The 27,903-nt window shown below is 38.5% G+C and overlaps 2 protein-coding genes across 25 annotated transcripts in view; one reads left to right on the forward strand and one right to left on the reverse strand.

The window, feature by feature from the left end:
• Positions 1 to 27,903, reverse strand: part of tgm1l3 (transglutaminase 1 like 3) — a 189,251-nt gene that overhangs the window by 39,549 nt on the left and 121,799 nt on the right. For 13 of the 23 annotated variants that reach the window (XM_073939370.1, XM_073939368.1, XM_073939365.1 and 10 more), the window contains one exon: positions 20,185 to 20,439. The gene's annotated coding sequence lies outside the window, so the exon portion shown is untranslated. Of the gene's footprint in view, positions 1 to 20,184; positions 20,507 to 27,903 lie in introns of all 23 variants that reach the window. The other 10 variants (XM_073939374.1, XM_073939363.1, XM_073939379.1 and 7 more) reach the window with 3 other exon arrangements.
• tent5ab (terminal nucleotidyltransferase 5Ab) lies at positions 19,608 to 27,880 on the forward strand. Of its 2 annotated transcripts, none has more exon segments than NM_001103125.1 (3): positions 19,608 to 19,686; positions 19,809 to 20,550; positions 25,965 to 27,287. In NM_001103125.1, coding segments are annotated over 2 exon segments (1,170 nt in total). In that variant the 5' UTR covers positions 19,608 to 19,686; positions 19,809 to 20,163; the 3' UTR covers positions 26,748 to 27,287.

Below are 27,903 nucleotides of genomic sequence, written 5' to 3' on the forward strand. Positions count from 1 at the left end.
TCTGAGTGTCTGGTGTACCTAGATGACATACTGGTTCATGGTAGCTCTTTTCAAACCTCACTGGAATCCCTCAGTCATGTGCTGGTTCGTGTGAGTGAGTCTGGCTTGAAGCTGCACCCAGAAAAATGTAAATTCTTTAGGAAGGAGGTGACATTTCTAGGGCACAAATTGGGAGGACAGGGAATTGGCACAGTGGAAGAAAAGGTGCAGGCTGTGAGCAACTGGCCTGCTCCCACAACAGCACAGCAGCTTAAAAGTTTTCTTGGCTTAGCGTCATATTACAGGAGGTTTGTGGAGGGTTTTGCCAGCATTGCAGACCCACTTTTCCGTCTGCTGAAGAAGGATAAATCCTTTAGGTGGACGGAGGAGTGTCAGGATTCTTTTGCTGCCCTGAAACTGTCTCTGGTTACAGCCCCAATCTTGGCCCCCCCTGATCCGGCACTTCCTTTCATTTTAGACACAGATGCCAGCAATGTGGGTATGGGGGCAGTTCTCTCTCAGGTGGGGGCTAGTGGGGAGAGAGTCATTGCCTACTATAGCAAAGCATTCAGTAAGGCTGAACGCAGGTACTGCGTTACCAGGCGGGAACTCGTTGCAATGCTTTTTGCTGTGCGACATTTTAAGTATTACCTGTGTGGGTTACATTTCACAGTACGCACTGACCATTCTGCTCTCCAGTGGCTTATGTCATTTAAAGAGCCAGAAGGCCAACTGGCACGCTGGATTGAAGAACTTCAGGCGTACAACATGAAGGTAGTTCACCGTACAGGGTTGAGCCATGCAAACGCAGATGCTCTGTCTCGCCGGCCGTGTGCGATAGCTGGGTGTCGCTACTGCGACAAGAAGGAAGCCAGGGACCGAGAGCTGGGGAATGTTGATGCAGGGGAGAATTCTGCTGATTGTAAGTGTGGGGATACACTGGTGTGTGCAGCAATGGAGGTTGTGGGCATAGAGGACTGGAAGCGGCTGCAAGAGCAAGATGTAGACCTGCAGCCAGTAATTCAGTGGGTTCAAGCCCAACAACGACCTCCGTGGGAGGAAGTGGCTATTATGTCACTGTCAACAAAAACTTTATGGGCCAAATTTAAGGGCTTGCGTCTGCGGGATGGTGTGTTGGAGAGAGGGTGGAAAGACCCCACCACTGGAGAGGAAAGGTGGCAGGTGGTGGTACCAAAAGTGTTGCGTGAGAGGGTTATTGGGGCTTCTCATGGTACAGTGGGGTCTGGACACTTTGGTGTTTCAAAAACACTTAATCGAGTGAGGCAATGTTTTTACTGGGGGCGGGTAAGGAGAGATGTAGAGGATTTTTGTCGGCGTTGTGATGCTTGCACTGCCCGTAAGGGTCCCCCTGGTCGGTCCATTGCTCCTCTTCAGCAGTTCCCTGTAGGAGGGCCAATGGAGAGGGTGGGGGTAGATGTAATGGGCCCATTCCCACGCTCAGAGAGGGGTAACAGGTTTGTGTTGACGTCTATGGATTATTTTACAAAATGGCCAGAGGCGTACGCACTGCCTGACCAAGAAGCTGAGACAGTGGTAGATGCATTAGTGGATGGGATGTTTAGCCGTTTTGGGGTCCCTGAGTCCATCCACAGTGATCAGGGCCGGAACTTTGAGTCACGTGTATTTGCAGTTATGTGTGAAAAACTGGGGATCCACAAGACAAGGACTACCCCTTTACACCCACAAAGTGACGGTCTTGTCGAGAGATTTAATAGGACTCTGGCAGAACAATTAGCCATTGTAACTGAAACCAATCAGCAAGATTGGGACAGGCACTTGCCTTTTATTTTAATGGCATACCGATCAGCTGTGCAAGACTCAACTTTATGCACTCCCGCCCTTTTAATGTTGGGCAGAGAAATCAGAACGCCCGGGGAAATGGCTTATGGAAGGCCTCCTGATGCACCTGCTGTGCCACCGGGCCCTGAGTATGCAAGTAGGCTTCAGGCCTCTTTGGAAACCGCTCATAGTTTTGCAAGGCAACACTTGCTGAAAGCGGGGATCCGACAGAAGCGGAATTATGACTTGAAAACGAAAGGGCGACACTTCACAGCGGGAGAGAGGGTGTGGGTGTACAGCCCACAGAGGAAGAAGGGCAGGTGCCCTAAACTTGATGCACAGTGGGTGGGGCCTTGCATTGTACTGGAGAGAATTGGGGAAGTTGTTTACCGTGTGCAGATGCCACCAAGAGGCAGGAAAGTAGCGGTGCACAGGGATAGACTGGCTCCGTACAGAGGGTGTGCTTCAGCAGATACAGTGCTGGCCTCTCCTACAGTTATGCCTGTTCTGGAGAATGAGGCGGGACACGGGTTGGGTAGTTCTAATACTATAGATGTCCTCCTTGAAACTACACCAGTTCCTGAGCTACAAAGTTCACATTCTGGTGGCCCTGTTGCAGATAGGGGCTCACCTCGGTCTCAGAGAGTCAAGAGGCCACCAAGACGTCTCCAGGACTATGTTTGTTCCCTCGAGGTCGAGGAACTTTGTGAGGAGGGGGCAGTGTAGCATGCTAGAAAAGGTTTAAATACAGTTCCTGGTTGTTGTAGTTTGGCGTGTATTTATGTTGGGTAATGTAGGGCTTTAAGGGGCTGGATTAAGGGAAAAAGGAGTCTGCGCACTTGAGAGGGAGGGGGCGGGTTTTCGAGAGATTGACAGGTATCTGGGGTTTTCTTTGGTTGACGAGAGAGAGTTGTTTTATGTGAAGAGCTAAAAGGATTACTCTGTCTGCAACGTACAAAAGTTCAATAAAAGACAAGTTTTGACTGCTAAACGCTTCCTGACCTTCTTCAGTCTGCTACAATACATATATTTAAACAAAGGGATGTATTTTTGTATGTATACAGTATGTGCATAAAATGTATAACTTTTGCTACATATCAGTACTTAATGCAATACCCACAGTGGCCAAAGGGGGGCTATAACGATCAGCTAAACCATCAGTTCAACTTGCTTTCGTCTACGTCTGAAACTGAAGGCAGCTGATTCACTCTTTCACCTCCCACACACAGTGACTGCACAATCATAGTTATTGTGTAATGGCAACTTTTGAGGAAGTTGTTTTCTAGAGATTAAACAGGGGAGCACTGAATTATACATAAAACTATGTGCAAGTGAATTAACATCAAACATTAACCATGTACACTAAGCATTTTTTTTTAGCAGTTGGGATGTCTTAGGAGCTTTGGGATTACTGTCGAAGTCAGGGAATCAGTTAGATCAATGAAAAAGGGTTTTGTGGATGTGGTACTTTCCAAATTACATAAGAAGTTTAGTTATTTTGTCCATTTTTAATAATCCAGAATTTCAATCTATTAATAAAACCATTTTTGGAAGCTGGTTTTAGACTCTGTGGCATATCTTAAAGCCATATTTCACTGTAAAATGTAAAAGTATTCACTACAGACCCTTTAGTGCTTCCAAACCTTTATATTGAACACAAATCAAGATATTTTGAAGAAACCATGAAACCATTGACTTCACTAGGATAAACAGATAACATGGCAATCAATGGCTTCCAGCTGTCTTCAAAATATCTTCTTTTGTGTTCAACAGAAGAAACAAACTCAGACGTGTTTGTTATGAGTAAAGGCAGAGTAAACAACGACAGAATATTCAGTTTTTGGGTGAACTATCCCTTTAATAGATCTAAAACCAGCTAATGTGAGCTTTAAGATATGCAAATATTACAACCACAGTGTTTGTTTCTCTGAGAAAAGTGTCATTTTTATCAATGTGTAAATCTAAAACTGGACATTTATGAATTTATGAACATTTACAGTAGCAAACAACTTATATACTATATATATATATATATATATATATATATATATATATATATATATATATATATATATATATATATATATATATACAGTTGAAGTCAGACTTGAAGTCAGCCCCCCTGACTGTAGCCCCTGTTTATTTTTTCCCCCAATTTCTGTTTAATGGAGGGAAGACTGTTTCAGCATATTTCTAAGCATAATAGTTTTGGAAACCTATTTCTTAATAACTGATTTATTTCATCTTTGTCATTATGACAGTAAATAATATTTTACTTGATATTTTTCAAGACACTTGTATTCAGCTTAAAGTGACATTTAAAGGCTTCACTAGGTTAATAATGTGAACTAGGCAGGTTAGGGTAATTAGGCAAGTTATTGTATAACGATGGTTTGTTCTGTAGACTATCGAAAAAAAAATAGCTTAAAGGGGCTAATAATTTTGTCCCAAAATTGGTTTTTAAAAAAATTAAAAACTGCTTTTATTCTAGCCGAAATAAAACAAATAAGACTTTCTCCAGAAGAAAAAATATTATCAGACATACTGTGAAAATTTCCTTGCTCTGTTAAACATAATTTGGGAAATATTTAAAAAAGAAAAAAAAATCAAAAGAGGGCTAATAATTCTGACTTCAACTGTATGTATGTATGTATATATATATATATATATATATATATATATGAGCAATTCCGTGCAAATGTCAAACTTGCCAAGAAAAAAAAGTAAAAAAAAAAAAAGTTTTACAGTACTTTAGAAATACTCAATAATGCATCTGTCAATGTTTTCAAACTATTCTGTTTGATTTACCAAGGTCACACCAGTGGCAATTTCAGATCTGTCACATCCATAACAGAGAGGCGTCACATCCATAACGACACTTTTTCCTCATAAATTTGAAAATATAAAAAATAACTCAATAATTTTTGTTTTGTAGAGAGCCAACTCTTATCCTTTTGATTATTATTATTGTTGTTTTTTTGGTTGTGCTGTTTAACTCACAGAACTTCTACAAACTAGGTTGTATACTGTAAACCCGCAGATTTTTTTTTGTCACATCCATAACGAATTTAAAATACAAAACATGATTACAGACTGATATTTTTCTTGTCCCGTGACTCTGTGGTCAGTTATTTAGGAAAATATGAACAAGTTTTATTTTTTCTATGCAAATTTATGTTTTGAGTTTTTACTGCAAATGCCACATCCATAAAGCTGGAATTGCTCTTTATGGATATATATATATATATATATATATATATATATATATATATATATATATATATAATCTTTTATATATATATATATATATATATATATATATATATATATATATATATATATATATATATATATWTATATATATATATATATATATATATATATATATATATATATATATATATATATATATATATATATATATATATATATATATATTACTTTTATTTTAATTTTTTTTTTCGGCTTAATCCCTTTTATTAATCCGGGGTCGCCACAGTGGAATGAACTGCCAACTTATACAGCACATGTTTTACGCAGCGGATGCCCTTCCAGCTGCTACCCATCTCTGTGAAACATCCATACACACTCATACACTACGAACAATTTTAGCCAACCCAATCCACCTGTACCGCATGACTGTGGGGGAAACCGGAGCACCCGCAGAAACCCACGCGAACGCAGGGAGAACATGCAAACTCCACACAGAAACGCCAACTAACCCAGCCGAGGGTTGAACCAGCGACCTTTTTGCTGTGATGCGACAGCACTACCTACTGCACCAGCACGTCACCTATCGATACATAGACATTTGCGCTGAGCACGCAGTGAATGCAAGGCATCGAGATTCAAGCACCTTCTCCGAAAACCCTCCATCTCGGCAAGTGGATCAACATTCACCACATATCATGATCGCATGTCATGATGTCATGAATCCTTCAGTGATTGACAGCTAATATGAGCCAATATAGTGGCAGCAATGAGTGATTCAGTACACCTATAGAAAAAAATCAAAACAGGTAGCACTACAACCATTATATATAATCGCACAAATGCTCACAAACATATTATGAGGTCGCATAGATTCAATTTCTGGCGCATATGCGAACAAAATGGTCGCAATTTCGAGGCCTGTATTCATATATTTGGTAACACTTTACAATAAGGTTCATTAGTTAATGCATTTACTAACATGAACTAATCATGAACAACACATGTACAGCATTTATTAATCTAAACTAAACATTTACTAATGCATTATTAACATCCAAGTCTGTGCTTGTTAACATTAGTGAATGCACCATGAGTTAACATGAACTAACAATGAACTACTGTATTTTCATTAACTATAACGTTAACTAACATGAACAAATACCGTAGTAAATGTATTGTTCATTCTTTGTTCATGTTAGTAAATGCATTAATTAACATTAACTAATGAACCTTATTGTAAAATGTGACCATATATTTACATACTGCCTTAAAAATGTACAATAAAATCTACTCAAATGAAAAAATCTTAAAGTAACACAAAGTAAATACTATAGTGTGTTTGAATCATATTTTAAATATGGCCATGTGAACAGACTATTCAGTGACTAATAAGTAAATAAATATAAAACAGGCCACAAATAGTGTTCTATAAAGACTCCGCATCTGAAATGAGTGTGTGTGTGTGTGTGTGTGTGTGTGTGTGTGTGTGTGTGTGTGTGTGTGTGTGTGTGTGTGTGTGTGTGTGTGTGTGTGTGTGTGTGTGTGTGTGTGTGTGTGTGTGTGTGCTGTGAAACCACACGCCACCAGGAAACAGAACCTGGTGAGAACATGCCATTTCAGCAGAACTGTGAAAGCCATTTCACTTCCTCTCACTTCCATGCTGCAATAAACATGCACTCATCTGCAGGTTCAGCTCACATCCCACAACACGAAGAACAACACTGCTCTTCTGCAATGTTGTAATATAATGGATATAGTAATATTTTTGGAATCATTCAGTTGAAGCATCTTACATGTTAACTAGCATATTTAGCATGTCCCTATCACATTGCTAACATGATTTACATGCTATAACACATTGATAGCATGATTATGTTGTTTGCATGTTTCCAGCATGATTAGCATTTCATTAACGCATTGCTTATATAATTAGCAACTAACATGTTGTTATCAAGATTATAAGCCAGGCTCATTCTGATAACGTACTCAATATACATTTCTGGAGAGCACCAAATACATCCCAGGAGGTTCCTTTTTTTGTTGCAGTTTTTGTTTTTGCAAATCCAACACAGGTCACAGTGTACGCTTTTTCAGATCTCAAATTTCCCTCATGAGTGCCAGTCGCGCTTGCTCTTCTCAATACACCCACCAGGAGCCAAGTGTGACTGACTGACTGACCAATCGACTGACCCACCCTTCTCCTTCCCTGAACCCAACTGATAGGGCCCTATCATACACCCGGCGCAATGTGGCACAAGGCGCGGCGCAATAGTCTTTTGCTAGTTTCAGCTTGGCGCAAGAGTCGTTTTGAGGCGTTGCGCTATGCTGTTTAAATAGCAAATGCATTAGCGCTCATTTGTGCACCCATAGGCGTTCTGGTCTGAAAGGAAGTCGTTCTGAGGCGCACTGCTGGCGCGTTGCTATTATGTGAAATTAAAATAGATTTTTCATTAGACCAAAACAAACCCGGTCTAAACTCCGGCGCAGATAATATAATGTTATTATTATTAGCAGTATTATTTATTATATCCATATTTATATTTGGTTTTTTTAAAAACTAGCTTAGATTTGCCCACCTGTCAGGTTTTAGACCATAAGGGTTACAGCATGTGTTTTAGGATATAACTCAGGTTTTTGAGCACACTTGGTCATTATTGTTCATTTATTCGTTTGCTGGAAATTAGAACTGAATTTAGAAATAGTTTTGAAACGAATATTTGTGCTTGACAAACGCAATTAATTATTTATAGACTAATTGATATCTGTGTGTAAAGGTTTCCCTATCCAAGAGCGAAAGAGAAAGTAGATCCATTATCTCTCATGCTCAAGCAGTAGATGCTCTGTTTAAAGAGCCCATATTATGAGTTTTTGAAAATTCCCCTCCATGTAGTGTGTAACACAGCTCTAAGTGAAGTGAAGTATCCAGCTAAGGTTTAAATTAGTAAGAGTACAGTGTTTAAAACGGTTGATTCATCTAAAAAAAGAGTCGACTCATAGTGCTTCAAACGAGTCGCCTTGATACCGAGTCATTAGGTGTTTCGCCATGATGTACGAACAAAACCAAGTTATTCACGTGCACGCGCAAACCCGGGAGATTTCAAACCTGAGGCCCCGCCCTCTGACGCAGAAACCCAGACACACACACACACACCCACAAACATGCCGGTTGATTGAAGTCACACTGCAGATGGATATTTTCGAGCCTCTACCCAAAGATGAAACCTCAGCATTATAACCAAGCAGTTGGAAACTACTGGAAACTTCTGCAAACTACATGCTACAAAGAATACTTCATCGGCGTTTGTTAAAAGAAGGATCAGTAAAGAGTAACTTACTGCTGGACGTCAGTGTAAGTACGTGCGATTAAAGTTGTTGCCTCGTTGACTCTAGCTTGCAAATGTATTTAGTTGTGATTTGTTACTTGTAACCGCGTGTACTGTATCAGGTTAACTCGCTATATTCTCTTATCGCGTGCAAAGTCACATTAAAAACGCGACGCGTGCTGCTTTGTTTACGGAGCTCCGTGGACGAGGGTAGTGTGTGTGTGTGCGCGTGCGCTGTCGTCCGGAGGTATGTGTGTTTGTTTGTGTCTGTGTGCGCGCGCGCGTTGTCGTCCGGAGGTGTGTGTGTGTTTTTGTGTGTGTGTGCGCGCGCGCAAGGACGAAGGCAATGTGTGTGTGTGTGTCTGTGAAAAGAGCAGAGTGAAACAAGCTATGTGATCTCCTCGACAGTTTTTGGAGTTTTTGCTCAATAAAATAGTCAGTCGTCTGAATTTTCAAGTCCATCGACTGTATTTACATTGACCCACTGGCAGCTAAAATCCACGCCTACACTATGGAGCGTGTATGAACTGTGATTACTTTTATATTGCTGATAAGCTATTGGGCATCACTCTCTGACTGAAGGCAGTCGACCAATCGCAACAGGCTGTCATCGGTCCAATCAGCGCAGATTAGCTTCGCGCTAAGGAGGGGTTTGGGAACAAATGAATCACTGGACGATTCATACAGGAGTCGCTGGGATAATTAGGTAAAAATAAATGCAGATTATAAGACCATGAAAGTGTTTTTTGACCTTGCAGGCATATTAGACTGTTGTTGGAGACCCTTACAACCAAGATATGACCCTATTTCATGTATAATATGGGCTCTTTAACAGTTTTCTGTTAAAAAAACGGCTAACTGTTTGCTAGTGAAATGCTCAGTTTTTCCACTTAGACTTACTTTACGTCCTGTGAAAAAGGGGAATGGGAGATGAGACTTTAATTGGTTTATTCTCAAAGCACACCTATAACTCATTAAGAAAATAAACTCAACCCTTTTAGACCATGCGCCATGGCGCAAAGCGGATTTTCCCGTCCTTAAATTAGCAAAAATGCGTTCTGACACGCCCTGAAAGCGTTTGCGCCCTGCGTTTTGTGCTCTGCGCATGGACTGTCAAAATAGAGCCCATAGTGTTTTCAAAAGCACTGATTGACCAGAGCATTCTGCTTCCTTGTTCTTACTTGTTGTATGTCTAGCATGCTTAGCATGACCGTAGCACTTTGTAAGCATTATTATGCAGTGTTCAAGTGAAATAATAGCACCAACACAAGTAATTTCAAAAGTCAAATCAGGAACAAAAAGAGTCCTGCAATGCACAGCAATATCATGTATACCGAAAAATGCTAAAATGCAATGCAATAATGAACCTAAACATTATATATTTCTAACTTTCCTGGTTGCAAAAGACTTGTTACGAAGCAGTTCCTTAGAAGAAAACTGATATATAATTTGCGGCTTCAGCCTTAGTAAGAGGAAGACGCACTTCCTCATGCAGGACGGAGGTCAAACGGGTCAAATGCCTGTCCACAAAAACAACAGCAGTCAGTAGCAGGACTTCTCAGGAATGTATATAATGTGTGATTTCTATAACCCTGCATATGTATTTCTGATCTGTAAAGAGCTGGTGTTGAAAATAAAACAGAGCGTAAGCTATGTTGTCACACCTTGAGTCTGAAAACACAGCATCAGCCTACATCATACCACAAAACCAGTCATCTGCGCTTTGAGGTTTGCACCATGAGTAAACAAAACCGGCTTTCGAGATCTCTGTCAAACTGATGGGGAGAGATAAAATACAAAGCAAAATAAAGGAAGTGGGCTCTACTTTTCGATTATAAACTGCTGACAGCCATCACTGCCTTCCGACATGTCCCATTGCATTTCTGTTTATGTCACTTAATTCTGATCATTCCTGTTGTGAGAATTGCAAGATATAAATCTGGAGTCGCAAAGCTGCGAGTTAAGTGACATTTACTACGCTTGGCGAAATTTTTGCGTGCAAAACCTAGTCATTCTGTTGAACATTTTTTCCATAACCAATTAATTTGATCCCAGGATCAAGAACAAAACTGAAATTCTGTCACGAACACTCTCAGGATGTAGTGAGGTAATAGATATGTATATGGCAATGTTGATGTATTTTGTCTTGGCGGAATAGATCTGCTACGCTGCTGCTGCTTTGATTATTATGGCAGAGCAAGTACCAAGAACTGCCAGTAAATACATACTCATGCCGTCTGAGAATATAACACACTGCTGCTGCAAACATAATACATTTGTAACACCCGCAGAAGATCTAAACACAGATGGAGCTGGGGTGGAGGAGGGTCTCCGAAAACACGCCGCAGCGTAAAATGGCTCATCGGCTGCCGAAGTGACAGCAACCAACATCTTGCGCCATGTAGTTAATGACATCGGGATTAGGTGACTTAACAGGGTGCGCGCAGATAGAGTTTCATGGCAGATATTTCACTTCTATAAATTGCATTAATTAAAACAAACTATGAGAGCAATGGTGCCCTCTGATGGTCTGGAGGTTCTATGCATTTGCATACTTTGGGCCAGACCAAATCTGCGTAAATAGTTGCTATTTCTGCACTGAATGTTGTAAAAAATCAGTGGATTTATGCAGAATGATTTCGAGAGCGTATAGCAAATAAATAAGCAACACATGAAATAATACTTTTTTACGTTTGTATTGCAAATCCAATTGGAAAACAAAGTCTACCAAAAAATTAAGTAAAAAAAAGTAAAAAAAAAAAAAAAAAAAAACTTTTAGGTTTTGATCCAAACTGTGCTACGTTAAAACAATCTCGAGGCATATCGTAACTTTTTGATTTAGTGGCTAATTCGTACAATCTCATCGGTACTATTTAGTACGATTTGCTTAACTAAAAATAGCCCAAAACTAGACTTTTAGGTTTAGGGGCGGGGTTGGGTCCCACACCTCCTTTTTAAATCTGTACATTTTCTTACGGCTGAATTAGAAACTAAAGTGACAAAACATAAAATAGTTACGTTTCCTCATGAGATCAGGCTGGCTTGGGTTACTGTCACTTTAAATTCAAATGAGATTGTGCTCTTTTCAAAAGAGGGCGGAGCTACAAATACCTGTGTGTCAGCATAATGGCAGACTCAAAAACAATACTAACATCCTATGCCAATGAGGGACTGATTGTCACTACTTCAACACAATCTCACCGCAATTCGTAACTTTTTGATTTAGTAGCTAATTCATATAAATTCGTATGATCTCATTCGTACAATTTAGTATGATTTGCTTATCCAAGAATAGCCCTAAACTAGACTAGTCGTCAAATAGACAGATTAGACAGATTTTATATGTGTGGTCATTCATTTCTGTTTATTTGATGACTAGTCTAGTTTTGGCCAATTCTTAGACGTCTATTACAATTTCACTGACAGCCCAAATTTAGCCTGGTGTTAGCCAAGAAGACTATCTTTAGACATATATTATATATCTATTAAAAACAAATAATCCTTGCTTGGACGAGTGCACATCATTTTTAATGAACAGATTTTCCATCACAATCTCCCAGCAATTCGTAACTTTTTTAATTTAGTGGCTAATTCGTATAAATTCCTACAATCTCATACGTACAGTTTAGTACGATTTGCTTATCTAAGAATAGCCTTAAACTAAACTAGTCGTCAAATAGATTAGACAAATTTTCTATGTGTAGTCATCCATTTCTGTTTATTTGGTGACTAGTTTAGTTGTGGCCTATTCTTAGACGATTATTAGATTTTCACTGACAGCCCAAATTTAGCCCTGTTTGAGCCAAGACGACTTTTTTATACATCTATTGGACATCTATTAACAATAAAACATGCTTGCTGTGAAGAATGCACATCATTTTTAATGAACAGATTTCAACACAATCTCCCGGCTATTCGTAACTTTTTGATTTAGTGGCTAATTCATAAAAATTCCTACGATTTCATTCATACAATTTAGTTCGATTTGCTTATCCTCCAATGTTTGTTGGGTTTAGGGGCAGGGTTTGGTGCCACGCCTCCTTTTTAAAAATCGTACATTTTCGTACGACTAAACTCTTGTACAAATTAGCCACTAAACAGACAAAACGTAAAATAGTTATGTTTTCTCGTTAGATCAGGCTGGCGACTTTGGTGACTGTCGCTTTAAATTCGATGAGATTGTGTTCTTTTCAAAAGAGGGCGGAGCTGCAAATACCTATGTGTCAGCATAGTGGCAGATTAGAAAAACAATACTAACATCCTATGCCAATAAGGGGGAGTTTGTCACTAGTGGGTGGGACTGTCCCCCTCTGATGACACGCGCAAAGGGAGAATGTTTATCAAAGTGTTTCTGCAGACTGTTTTTATCCAGTGTGATTATAAAAAATAAAACAATACATTTTTTACCATTAGTAGCTTGTTACATACACACATTGATGCCGCACAACTGTGTTTAAAACAAATTAAAATGATTTTTGCATAATAGGTTCGCTTTAAGGTGCTGTTGCAACTTTAGTATGCTATGAAATTGATTATCACAGAAATGTGCAGGATGTGGCAAGATGATTGACAGATCATGTAACTTAGCAAAAGATTAACAATGATAAAGTAATATGTGGCAAAATTTGTTCTGGTAAACACTCAAGACGATGTACTTTTCTTCCGCAAAATATTACTTGCTTAATAGATTTATAGCAAAGCGAGTTTACTTAAACTCATCCTGACTGACAGGGTTTAGTGGTGGGGGTTTTAAAAGAGGGAAAGTGTGTAACTGTCTCAATAGTATAGCTGGAGTGGTAGATTGGATAAAGCCTCATCTGATCTCATTGCAGGGTTCAAATGTCAATCTCTGTCTTACGTTGATAATAATGTCTACCTGACTGGGAACAGACACTTTAATGGTTTACTCTGGCACATTTCTATTTTCAGAACATGTATTTTAGAGTTGGCTGAAGAGAAAAGTATATGGGCAGCAGAAGTGTTGTGATGAAGTTTATGAGTGTGTGTGTGTGGAGACAGGAAACTCCTGACCCTGAGGAATGTCAGATTCAGAGTCATTTAACATCACATGCACATCCTCGATATAGGAACTAACTTTTAAAATATATATTATATGATCGCATTTAGTTGCTTATTTCCTGCTTTATCAGAGGTCGCCACAGGGGAATGAACCGCCAACTTATATTATATTATATTATATTATATTATATTATATTATATTATATTATATTATATTATATTATGTAAATTAATTTTCTCTTCGGCTTAGTCACAGTGGAATGAACCATCAACTTATTTAGCAAAAGTTTTCACGCCGCGGATGCCCTTCTAGCTGCAACCCATTACAGGGAAACGGACTGTGGGGGAAATCGAAGTACCCGGAGGAAACCCACACCAACATGGGGAGAACATGCTCCACACAGAAATGCCCACTGACCCAGCTAAGGCTCGAACCCAATTTTATTCTCCCTACACTGGCTGCCTGTTAAGTTTCGTATTGAATTTAAAATATTACTTCTCACCTATAAAGCTCTAAATAATCTAGCTCCTGTTTATCTAACCAACCTTCTGTCTCGCTACAAACCAACTCGCTCTTTAAGATCTCAAAATTCAGGGCTTCTGGTAGTACCTAGAATAGCAAAATCAAGTAAAGGAGGTCGAGCCTTCTCTTTCATGGCTCCTACACTCTGGAATAGCCTTCCTGATAACGTCCGAGGCTCAGACACACTCTCCCAGTTCAAAACTAGATTAAAGACCTATCTGTTTAGTAAAGCATACACTCAATGCATCACCTAGCGGGTTCCACACTGGCTTCTGCATCTTGCTTATATACACGATGAACAGCAGCTACGCTAATTATTCTCTTTATTCTCTATTTTCACCTGGGGATACTCATCCCGAGGTCCTCAGATTATGCGGAGTCACTGATTGGATCCAAGACCAGCGATGTGATGATCCCAAGGATTCCATATCCGGGACCAGGCCATATCCTGAGCTGCTGCTGCGCTGATGGTCGTGGGGAGTGGAGAACATGAGTCTGATTCCAGCGACGCTCCAGGGACAGACGAGTCTTCGCTGAGGCCGTCTTCCAGCCTCCACCACGGCTACTGAAGCTCTGCACAAGACTTTTGGCCAGCGGAGAAATTAAAATGGTCATGCCCAACTGAGTCTGGTTCTCTCAAGGTTTTTTTTCTTCACTCCCATCAGGTGAAGTTTTTTTCCCCTCTCCGCTGTCGCCACTGCCTCGCATGGTTCACGATGAATTGGCTCTTCAGTGTTTGAACTCTCAGTAATGATTAAATCACACTGAACTGAGCTAAACTGAACTGAACTGAACTTAAACACTAAAACCTGAACCACACTGTTCCAGTTACTGAACCACACTGTTCCAGTTACTATGACCATTTATGTGAAGCTCCTTTGACACAATCTACATTGTAAAAGCGCTATACAAATAAAGCTGAATTGAATTAAATTGAACCAACAACCTTCTTGCTGTAAGGTGATTGCGTTACCCACTGCGCCCCCGCACTGCCATTATATTATATTATTCATTCATTCATTTTCTTTTCGGCTTAGTTCCTTTATTAATCTGGGGTCGCTACAGCGGAATGAACCGTCAACTTATCCAGAATGTTTTTACACAGCGGATGCTCTTCCAGCCGCAACCCATCTCTGGGAAACATCCACACACACTTATTCACACTACGGACAATTTAGCCTACCCAATTCACCTGTACCGCATGTCTTTGGACTGTGAGGGAAACCGGAGCACCCGGAGGAAATTCACGCGAATGCAGGGAGAACATGCAAACTCCACACAGAAACGCCAACTGACCCAGCCTATTATATTATATTATATTATATTATATTATATTATATTATATTATATTATATTATATTATATTATATTATAGCACAGTCGCCTCACAGCAAGAAGGTGGCTGGTTCTAGTCCCAGCTGGGTCAGTTGGCATTTCTGTGTGGAGTTTGCATGTTCACCCCATGTTAGCGTGAGTTTCCTCTGGGTGTTTTGGTTTCGCCCACAGTCCAAAGACTTGCGGTATAGCTGAATTGAATAAACTATGTGAATGAGTGTGGATAGGTGTTTCCCAGTGCTGGGTTGCAACTGGAAGGGTACCCAGTGTGTAAAACATATGCTGAATAAGTTGGCGGTTCATTCCGCTGTGGTGACCCCTGATATAGTAAGCCAAAGGAAAAATGAATGAATGAATGAATGAATGAATGAATAAGGATATATAAGGGAAGCTAAAATTTAAGGACCATTTTAATGACTTTGATGAAAAATACCTTGTTTCTTTTAATTTAAGAATGCATAAATTAAAAAGGCATATTTTAAACACTTGATTCTCGGGCAATGCTTTTAACTCAAACAAAATAATGTCAAAATGCATAAATAGATATTACAATTTCTTGATTTTCCTTGATTTTATAAAAAAAAAAAAAAATATATATATATATATATATATATATATATATATACACACATACATACATACATATACACACACACACACACACACACACACACACACACACACACACACACACACACACACACACACACACATATATATATACATACAGTTTAAGTCAGAATTATTAGCCCCCTTCGAATTTTACAAAATATTTTGCAAATGATGTTTAACAGAGCAAGGAAATTTTCACAGTCATCTCATAATATTTTTTCTTCTGGAGAAAGTCTTATTTGTTTTATTTCAGCTAGATTAAAATCAGTTTTACATTTTTTTTAGACACCATTTTAGGGAAAAAATATTAGCCCTTTTAAGCTATTTTTTTCTCAATCTAATTACTAGGCCCAAAAGGAATCTGTGTGCGCAGAATTCCGCAGATTTCTGCAGATTTTTAGCCCATCATTTATTCTTTTATATGTATATTTATTCAGTTTTTAAATGAATCACAGTAATATTATTCACTAATATGAAAATGTTCATCAGATACTAGATAGTACAATGCAGTTTGTGAAGTACCATATTAAACATTAAATAGAAGTTAAAAATGTATTACTTTTTATTTCACATCTTATGGTTTAAGTTATTAAACTCCCAAATTAATTCCGCAGAAAACCGCGGATTTCTACCAAAATTCTCTGCAGAAATAGCAAAAAACGTCCGCAGATTCGGTCTGGCCCTGCTAATTTCCCTAACCAGCCTAGTTAACTTTAAGTGTCCTGAAAAATATCTAGTCAAATATTATTTACTGTCATCATGGCAAAAATAAAATAAATCAGTTATTAGAGATAAGTTGTTAAAACTATTGTTTAGAAATGAGTTTAAAAAAATCTGCTCTCTGTTGAACAGAAATTGGGGAAAAAATATACAAGCGGTCTAATAATTTAGGGGGGGGGCTAATAATTGACTTCAACTGTATATATAGCTTGAATAAAAACAACAAAGCATATTTTAAGAACTATTGCTGAAACAATAATATTTTATGTATTGGATTTAATGAAATTCAATTATATTTTATTATTCAATTGTAAAATTAAAATTATTATTATTATTCATTCATTCATTTTCTTTTCGGCTTAGTCCCTTTAGAAAAGTGTAGATTAACTTATCCAGCAAATGTTTAACACAGCTGATGCCCTTCCAGCTGCAACCCATCACTAGGAAACACCTATACTCTCTAATTCACACACATACATTACGGACAATTTAGCCTACCCAATTCACCTATAGCGCATGTATTTGGACTGTGAGGGAAACCGGATTACCCGAAGGAAACCCATGCCAACTCGAAGAGAACATGCAAACTCCATTAATGCCATTATTGATATTATTATTATTATTATACTTGTAATCTAAGTTATTTGTATTTTTTATTATTAAATATTGTCAAATTATTTACCAGTCTTTATTTTCTTTCAGGAATATTTTACAATATTTTTTTAAACAAAAAACAAGAAATGAGATTTGAGATTTTAAAGATTTTAAAGACAATAACGGCTTTTAGCATTGCATTTATTTATTTCTATTATTGTTATTATGTTTGTAGTGCATGGAACTGCTTCCCATAAATATTCTATTACACAAAAAAATAACATATGGCGGCACGGTGGCGCAGTGGGTAGCACTGTCGCCTCACAGTAAGAAGATTGCTGGTTCGAGCCTCAGCTGCATCAGTTGGCATTTCTGTGTGGAATTTGCATGTTCTCCCAATGTTGGCATGGGTTTCCCCCACAGTCCAAAGACATTGACTCGTGAGACTCATGAGATCAGGCTGGCTACTTTGATTACTGTCACTTTAAATTCAAATGAGATTGTGCTCTTTTTAAAAGAGGGCGGAGCTACAAAGGCCTGTGTGTCAGCATAATGGCAGATTTAAAAACAATACTAACATCCTATGCCAATGACGGACTAATTGTCACTACTTCAACACAATCTCACCACAATTCGTAACTTTTTGATTTAGTAGCTAATTCGTATAAATTCGTATGATCTGATTCCTACAATTTAGTACCGTACGATTTGCTTATCTAAGAATAGACCCTAACTAGACTAGTCGTCAAATAGACAAATTTTATATGTGTGGTCATTCATTTCTGTTTATTTGATGACTAGTCTAGTTTTGGCGCATTCTTAGACGTTTATTATACAGCCCAAATCTAGCCTGGTGTTAGCATGCGCTATAGGTGAATAGGGTAAGCGAAATTGTCTGTAGTGTATGTGTGTGAATTAGAGTGTATGGGTGTTTCCCAATAACTGGTTGGAGATGGAAGGGCATCCGCGATGTAAAACATATGCTGGATAAGTTGGTGGTTCATTCCGCTGTGGTGACCCCTGATTAATAAAGAAACTAAGCCAAAAAGAAAATGAATAGAACTTATAAAAATGAAAATCGTTTGCATGTGATAAATATCACAAAGGTCTTTATTTTATTCACACAAAATATACATTTGATTTAAAGCTGAAATTAAATTGACAAGTTCTTCTGATTTATATACAGGCAGGAGGAAAAAGATATAAACTGATCATTTAGGTTTCATGCCTCATGTGGTTAGTGTAATTTCATACTCTTCAGATACAAGCCTTAAACACAAGTTTGGTTTTCTCTTCCTGTCTTAAACACACACACACTCAGTTGTGCGTCCAAGAGTCATGGTGTAAGGGGTAATCTAGAATAATCCTGCTTTATTGGCTGTTAGCGCTGTGACGCAGGTCTGCTCCCCCTGATAAATTCTGGGTGACATCTAGCCTGACCTGACATTACGCTCAGTCATTTATACACACACACTTACCAGCTAGTCTCCAGCTCTCTCTCTCCCTCCCTCCAAAGCACACAGCCAGCTAAACAGGTACTTCCCCTAGTCTTCATCTGCCCTTAAATTAAGCTAATTACAATTACTACGGCCTAACCCCAAGCCTAAAATAAAACCTGCAGCACTTTGAGAATCGAATAAAGACATAAAAAAATTTCCATTCGAGGATGAAGGCTTGCCAGATTTTTGGTAGACATTCTTGCATTAGAATTTTTTTATTTTGCCAAAGTTGCACGCTTTTAAATGAATATGTTTTATTATTTATATATTAAATTAACCTTCTTTTGTTTAAATGTGCTTCAGTGAATTTTCCCTGTATAAAGGTGCAAACTCAAATTTCCCTGATGATTTTCTCTAGAGGGCAGCATTGACATTCATTTCTTTCTATGAAGACAGAAATGAAGGCTTTTTAATTAGTTTTGATCGATTAATTTGTTTTAATCACATAGAATAATCACACAAATCCCTTCAGAAATCATGCAACTGTTTTCTACACCTGCATTTCACTTTTTTGGTGCTACAAAACAAGCTAAAAGCATCAAATAAACATAAAAAATATGTTATTTTTGCTTAAATATGACGATTATGAAGATATTCTTTTAGAATTTACTTCGATATCTATAATAAATAGCTTTGAGAGGACGTAAATATGATGCGCGCAAATGCCTATAGTCATACCCTAGAGGAGGGCGTGTCACGATTGGTGCGCGCAGCTGTCACTCAAACTCACCGTCACTCTTCAAAACAAGCTACAAAGATCAAATAAACGTAAAAATATTACATTTTTGTATAAATGTGATGATTATCAAGATATTCTCTTAAAATACATGAATACGCATCTATTAAATAGCTTCGACAGGACGTAAATATGAAGCGCGTAAATGTCTATATTACAGTATCGCAGGGCGCGTCAGGATTGGTGCGCGCAGCTGTCACTCAAACTCACCGTCACTCCTGCTTTAGTGTACGGGTTAATCTCTATGCATCCTCACTGGGTGCAATCGAGAAGACATGAGCAGCCAGCAGTTTGCACAGAGCAACAGCTGACAATGTGATCACATACACACAGGTAGGTATATGCGTTATATCATAGACTTTTGCGCATATTAATTTAATGTTTTTCAATAGTATTTCAGATTTGAACAGTTGCATGCTGACTTATTTAAATATATATATTTTTTTTGTTTACAGAATGAAGCAACATGTAAAAACTCAAAGCGTCCGCTTCAGTTGAGGAAAGGGGGGGTCTCCTACTGATTAATATTGACTTTCTATATATTTTGTGATCGCAATCATGCATCAATCACTCTGATTCTCACGGCCCCTGGAGAGCCGTGAGAACCCACCGGAGTTCGGCGCTGCGAGCAAAGGCGCAAACAGGACATCTGGGGAGCTTTTACGCGCAGGGGTGAACGCAGCTGGATGCAACACGAATGCACTCATTTCTATAGCTGCATTATTTTCACAGCAACCTCGCATGACATGGAAACAGTGGTATAACATATTCTAATATTATATTCACACTCCAAACACATTTGCAAACACAATGGAGGAGACTCTAAATAACCTGTGCGTGCTGAACTGGGAGCAGGTGAAGCGTCTGGATGCCATCCTTACCGAGTCCATCCCCATTCACGGCAAGTGGAACTTCCCTACCCTGGAGATGAAACCCAGGGACATCGTTAAAGTGGTGCGGTGTCGCATGGAGGAGCGCAAGATCCACGTCCGGGAGGTCCGGCTGAACGGCTCCGCGGCCAGTCACGTTCTCCATGAGGACAGCGGTTTGGGCTACAAGGACCTGGATCTCATATTTTGCGCTGATCTGAAAGGAGAAGTGGAGTTTCAGACTGTCAAAGACATCGTTCTGGATTCCCTCTTGGATTTCCTGCCTGAGGGAGTGAATAAAGAGAAAATTACCCCGGTGACATTAAAGGTATGCGTTTATGGGACGTTTTATTTGGTGTAAGCCCATTTCAAGCACGTTTAAATATGATTCTCAAGAAAAGCTGAATGCAAAACGTGTTCATATAGGACACTATTAACAATACATGGATGAAATCATTAAAAGATAGGCACAAATGGGTTAATCGTGCTTAACTAGTTTGTTGCTGGTGTGACAGTGCTGATCTGTGATAAACCAGATCTTGAAAATGGCTTAGACAGGGTTTAAGGGGATAGTTCACACCAAAATAAACTTTTGTCATCATTTACTCGCTCTTTACTTGATCTAAATGTTTTTGAGTTTCTTTCTTGTGTTGAGTATACATAAGAAGATACTTTGAAGAATGTTGGAAGCAGCAACCATTAACTTACACTGTATTTTTGTTCCTACCAAGGATGACAACGAATGCTGGTTGACAGCATTCTTCAGAATATCTTGTCCTGTATTAATTCAAGAAAGACATCCAAATGAAGTCTTAAAGGAGACTTTTAAAGAAGATTTAAGCCCATTTTAAATAAATTTATAAATGATTCTCAAAAAAAAAAAAAAGCAAAACATGTTCAAATAGGGCACTATTAATAATGCATGCATAAAATCATTTTAAAAATAGGCATACATGGGTTAATTGTGCTTAAACTAGTTTATTGCTGGTTTTACAGTACTTGTTTTAGCTGATCTGTGGTAAACCAGATCTAGAAAACTGCTTAGACTGGGTTTAGAGGGATAGTTCACACCAAAATTAAACGTTTGTCATCATTTACTCGCTCTTTACTTGTTCCAAATGTTTTTGAGTTTCTTCTGTTGAGTATACATATGAAGATATTTTGAAGAATGTTGGAAAGCAGCTGCCATTAATTTACACTGTATTTTTGTTCATACTATAAATGACAATGAATGCTGTTTAACACATTCTTCAGAATATCTTGTCTTGTGTTTAATTAAAGATAGACATCTAAACAAAGCCTTAAAGGAGACTTTTAAAGGAGACTTAGGCCCATTTCAATCATTCATTCATTTTCTTGTCAGCTTAGACCCTTTATTAATCCGCGGTCACCACAGCGGAATGAACTGCCAACTTATCCAGCAAGTTTTTACGCAGCGATGCCCTTCGGGCCGCAACCCATCTCTGGGAAACATCCACACACACATTCACACACACACTCATACACTACAGACAATTTAGCCAACCCAATTCACCTGTATCACATGTCTTTGGACTGTGGGAGAAACCGGAGCACCTGGAGGAAACCCGCACGAAGGCAGGGAGAACATGCAAACTCCACACAGAAACGCCAACTGAGCCGAGGTTCGAACCAACGACCCAGCAACCTTCTTGCTGTGAGGCGACAGCACTACCTACTGCGCCACTGCCTCGCCCAGGCCCATTTCAAACACATTTAAATATGAGTCTCAAGAAAAATTGAAAGCAAAACGTGTTCATATAGGACACTATTAATAATAAATGGATGAAATCATTAATAAAAGTGGCACAAATGGGTTAATTGTGCTTAAACTAGTTTATTGCTTGTTTTACAGTGCTCATCTTTAGCTGATCAAAGCTAAACCAGATCTAGAAAACTGCTCAGACTGGGTTTAAAGGGATAGCTCACACCAAAATGAAACTTTTGTCATCCTTTACTCTCTCTTTACTTGTTCCAAACATTTTTGAGTTTCTTTCTTGTGTTTGGTATACATAAGAAGATATTTTGAAGAATGTTTGAAAGCAGCAGCCATTAACTTACAATGTATTTGTGTTCCTATTATGGATGTCAATGAATGCTGGTTGACAACATTCTTCGGAATATATTATTAAAGAAATTAAAGAAAGACTTCCAAACAAATTGTCAAAGGAGACTTTTAAAGGAGACTTAAGCCCATTTCAAACACATTTAAATATGATTTTTAAGAAAAGCTGAATGCAAAACGTGTTCATATAGGACACTATTAACAATACATGCATGAAGTCATAAAAAAAAATAGGCACAAATGGGTTAAATGTGCTTTAACTAGTTTATTGCTGGTTTTACAGTGCTCATTTTAGCTGATCTGTGGTAAACCAGATCTAAAAAACTGCTTAGACTCGAGTTTAAAGGGATAGTTCACATTAAAATGAAACTTTTGTCATCATTTACTCGCTGTTTACTTGTTGAAAACATTTTTGAGTTTCTTTCTTGAGTTTGGTATACATAAGAAGATATTTTGAAGAATGTTAGAAAGCAGCAGCCATTATCTTACAATGTATTTGTGTTCCTATTATGGATGTCAATGAATGCTGGTTGACAACATTCTTCAGAATATATTATTAAAGAGACTTTTAAAGGAGACGTAAGCCCATTTTAAACACATTTAAATATGATTTTTAAGAAAAGCTGAATGCAAAACGTGTTCATATAGGACACTATTAACAATGCATGCATGAAATCATTAAAAAAATAGGCACAAATGGGTTAAATGTGCTTTAACTAGTTTATTGCTGGTTTTACAGTGCTCATTTTAGCTGATCTGTGGTAAACCAGATCTAGAAAACTGCTTAGACTCGGGTTTAAAGGGATAGTTCACACCAAAATGAAACCTTTGTCATCATTTACTTGCTGTTTACTTGTTTCAAAATATTTTTGAGTTTCTTTTTTGTGTTTGGTATACATAAGAAGATATTTTGAAGAATGCTGGAAAGCAACTGCCATTACTTCCATTGTATTCTTGTTCCTATTGATGTCAATGAATGCTGGTTGACAACATTCTTCAGAATATCTTGTCTTGTGTTTAATTAAAGAAAGACATCCAAACAAAGCCTTAAAGTAGAGTAAATAAGGACAGAATTCTTTTAGATGAACTAAAATATTTACCTAAAATTAGCTGAATCAACACGATTCCTGAGTTTTTTTTGTTGAGACAACTTAATAGTTTTATGTTCAATTAATTTATGTAAAATGTAAAAATTTATGTAAAAATGTAAAATCACTTTAGTTAACTTTTGTGTTGGGACAACATGAAGAAACTGTGTGAAACCCAGCATTTTTTTACAACGTAGGTGTCCCTTTAAGATGCATTTAAAGTAAACTCCAGGATAGTAATTGAGAACTCTCCAGGGGTTGATTCATCGCCGCTACACCCTCGAGCATGGTACTTAACCTTATGTTACTCCATCGGGACTGCCCTTAATTTAAGTGCACTGGCACTTCGGATAAGAGAGATTCAGCTAAATGACTACTTAGTAAGTGATATAATTTCATATGCAGCATGGGTTAAATAAAGGGGAAGTGCAGGGCATGCTGTAATTTGACATTGACTGGACCTAGACATGCCCTGGAGAGCGTTGTATTAGTTTTAAGCTGCAATAAGATAAGGGCGCCGGTAGTAAAAACGCTGGTTTCTACTACAAAGAGGATTTCTCTAAACCAATTTACGATGGATCCGCTTTCACCTCTCTCCAGTGAGTGTATGCAAAGGAAGAGTGGATTTTCATGTATGCAAATGAAGCTGATACAGCACTATCTAATTAAATGGAGTGTCTTTGGTGAATATGCAAAGTGGCTTCACAGTCGGAAATATCATACGTTTGTAGTCTTGTTATTAACAGGATGCTTGTTTTTTATCGACAATTTTTATTTTAAACATTGTCACACAGTTTGACAAAGATTTTTCAGTTTACAAGATGCTTGCACATTTCCATAATACAATGCAAAAAATATGTTGGGTTCCACTTAATAGGTTTGTGTTGACAAAATACAAAGAAATTAAGTTAACTTATCAGTTTTTACTAATTTAAGTAGATCAAACATACAACAATTAGGTTGTCCCAAAAAAGTGTAGAATTGTGTTTCTGCTCATTTTAAATAAGTAAGTTAAACAAACAGCAAACATATATTTTTTGAGTGTACAGGAAACTCAGGGGAATAAACCAGCCTGATCTCACGAGAAAACGTAACTATTTTAAGTTATGCCAGTTTAGTGGCTAATTCGTACCAATTCGTACGAGTTCAGTCGTACGAAATTGTATGATTCTAAAAAGGAGGCGTGGCACTTAACCCCACCCCTAAACCCAACCGTCATTGGGGGATGAGCAAATCGTACTAAATTGTACGAATTAGATCATACAAATTCATATGAATTAGCCACTAAATCAAAAAGTTACGAATTGCCGTGAGATTGTGTTGGAATAAACATAAGAATAATTTATGTTCACTTAAAGAGATATTTCACCCAAAAATGAAAATTTGCTCATTATTGTCTCACTCTCCATGTGGTTACAAACCTAAATGAGTTTTTTTTTTTTTTTTTTTTGATGAACACAAAAGAAGATATTTTGAAGAATGCTGAAAACCTGTAACCATTCACTAAAAAAAAAACAAATACTATGGAAGTGGTTACAGGTTTCAGCTTTCTTCAGAATATCTTCTTCAGAATAAAGAAACTTAAATTGATTTGGAACAAGTAAATGATGACAGAAATTTCAGTTTAGCATCAACTGTACATTTAATGACTCTTGCACATGTTTCATTAATACAGGAAACCAATGGAAATAAATTCAAGAGTTATTAATGTTCACTTGCACACCCCGACATGCACAATAGTCAACACTGAAGTTGATCAACAAAGTTTTTCGAAGTTATCCTGAGACAAGACGACATGGTGGCGCAGTGGGTAGCATGATTGCCTCACAGCTAGTTTGATTCCCGGCTGGGCCAGTTGTCATTACTAAAGTCCCTTTAAGGCAAGTCATTTCACCCTGGCGGCCATCTTTGAAACGCCACTCAGGCAGTATGCTCGGGCATTCTGTTTAAATGGGGAAACATGAAATTCTCCAAAATACCTTACGGTTAAATTTCATATTAGGAATCTCCACTAAAATTAAACAACAGCTGTCTGTTTAGTTTCATTTCTATATGTTTGTGTCACACAAAATCTGCAGAAGCTCACGTCTAGTTCGAACCCCTCCCCCGGAGAATTGTCATTTTATATCGATCGCTGATTGGCTCCTGTACCAGAAGGCTGGCTTTATTCGCCATTTAGCAATGGCTGATTGGCTCCTGTACTAGTACACAGGGCATCATTCACCATATTGACAGTTACACCTTCCCCCATTCAAAAGTATACTAGTGACATGTCTTGTGTATTCTAGTCTTTGCCATTAATATGTGAAGTTTGCGTGTTCTCCCCATGTTCACGTGGGTTTCCTTCGGGTGCTCCTAAGCTGAAGAAAATTGAATGAATGAATGAATGAATCCTGAGACAAGAATGGGTGTTGTTCAATAACTTACAGGACAACTTTGATGAAAGGTTGTTTTGATCCACTTCAAATGTTGACATCTGTATATTCAACGACATATTTCTATTGACTAAATCTTTATATTGGCTTTTACATCATTATTAACATTGTCTTTCTTAAAACCCTCTTTCCTCAGGAGGCTTATGTGCAGAAGATGGTGAAAGTGTGTAACGATTCAGACCGATGGAGTCTAATCTCACTTTCCAACAATAGCGGGAAGAACGTTGAACTGAAGTTTGTGGATTCCCTCCGGCGTCAGTTTGAGTTCAGCGTCGACTCCTTCCAGATCCGCCTGGATTCCCTCCTCCTCTTCTACGAGTGCTCTGAAAACCCCATGGCCGAGACGTTCCACCCTTCCATTGTGGGAGAGAGCGTTTACGGAGACTTCAGCGTAGCCTTGGACCACCTACAACGAAAACTGATCTGCACGCGAAATCCGGAGGAGATCCGCGGCGGTGGCTTGCTGAAATACTGCCACCTACTGGTTCGAGGTTTCCGTGCCGCTTCCGAAGCTGAAATGAAGCTTCTCGAACGCTACATGTGCTCTCGATTCTTCATCGATTTCTCAGACGTGGCGGAGCAGAGGCGAAAACTGGAGTCCTATCTGCAGAATCACTTTGTGGGATTGGAGAACCGGAAGTACGAGTATCTGACCACGCTGCATAGTGTGGTCAATGAAAGTACTGTATGTCTCATGGGACATGAGCGGCGACAAACTCTGAGCCTCATCACCATGCTGGCGGTACGGGTTCTAGCAGAGCAGAACGTGATTCCCAATGTGGCGAACGTCACCTGCTATTATCAGCCTGCGCCGTACATTGCTGATGGCAACTTTAGCAATTATTACATTGCTCAGGTGCAGCCGATGTACGCCTGCCAACCCACACACACATTCTCCCCGTGGTTGCCCTGCAACTGACCGACTGTTAACTTACCACAACATGTCCAATTAGAGCACTCGCCCAATGAGTCTGTATTTGTGTGCTCCACAGCGTGAGACTTTTCCAATTGGCAGCTCGTTGCAAGGAGACGCTTCGAGCGCGCAGGAAGAGAGAAAGGGAGGGAGAGTGAGGTAACTTGGATCAGTTCCTATCGGGCAGCACGTTCTACCTAGGCTTTCCATGGCTAAGTGCCAGGACTACAAAAAAGCACAACACTGGCTTAGAGGAAACCGCATGGAGACTCTACCGAGAGTAGCATGGACACAAAAGGGACTATCTTTTGCATCTATGTGTGATAGACGTATTTTAAGAATCAAAGAGATCCTGCGAATTGTGTTGAAGTTGCAGTTTCGCAAGGGAAGTAAGAGATACCCAAAAACAGGGGTGTCCATACTTGTTCCTGGAGGGCTTCTTTTCTGCAGAGTTAGGCGAATTAAGCACTAATTAAAAATTTCACCAGAGCTTACTGATTAAAAGATTATCCTCTTTCCCGATGAACTAAAATGATAAAAAAAAAACAATAAATAGTAACTAGAACGAAATCTGCTCAACAAAAAAAATTAGTAACTCTCAGGAAACAACAACAATTATTAAAAGTCATTTTGATCCCGGACGAGCCCCCGTTTATTTTACGAATGCCAGATTTAAACTGCTTGTTTAGACTTTGGAGTCAAAAATACAATTTTTTATTTTTATTTTTTAAGGACATCTAATCATGAACTACCATCTGTTTCTTATAAGGTGACAATTTGGTATGGATGTAGTGAGAATTAGGTGTCCTATTAGAACGTGCCACAGGCAAGATTCATCTATTGGGATACAAGAGTTTTTCACAGCCCCATTTAAGTAACAAGACTCAGTTTTAAAGTGCTCATTTAGGCAGGGCCACACGAGTCAAAAATTTTCAATTTATTGAGAAGCAAAAAATCAAGTGTGTTAACAAAATATAATGGCAATAGAAAGAATAAACTAATAACAAACTAGTAACAAGTATATCGAATGTATCTAGTCAACAAACAACCAAAACTCAACAGCATAACCAACATTGGACAAGGCACGCACAGCACTTTCACTCTCAAGGCAGCAGTACACAGTAGGATGCATATAAAGATTCTCAACAAGTATGGGTCTAGC

Source organism: Danio rerio, chromosome 23 (assembly GCF_049306965.1).
Source record: "Danio rerio strain Tuebingen ecotype United States chromosome 23, GRCz12tu, whole genome shotgun sequence".
Classification (NCBI taxonomy): domain Eukaryota; kingdom Metazoa; phylum Chordata; class Actinopteri; order Cypriniformes; family Danionidae; genus Danio; species Danio rerio.

Bases quoted from the DNA above. Each gene is read 5' to 3' on its own strand.
- tent5ab (XM_073938685.1), top strand. From the start codon at position 25,983: ATGGTGAAAGTGTGTAACGATTCAGACCGATGGAGTCTAATCTCACTT.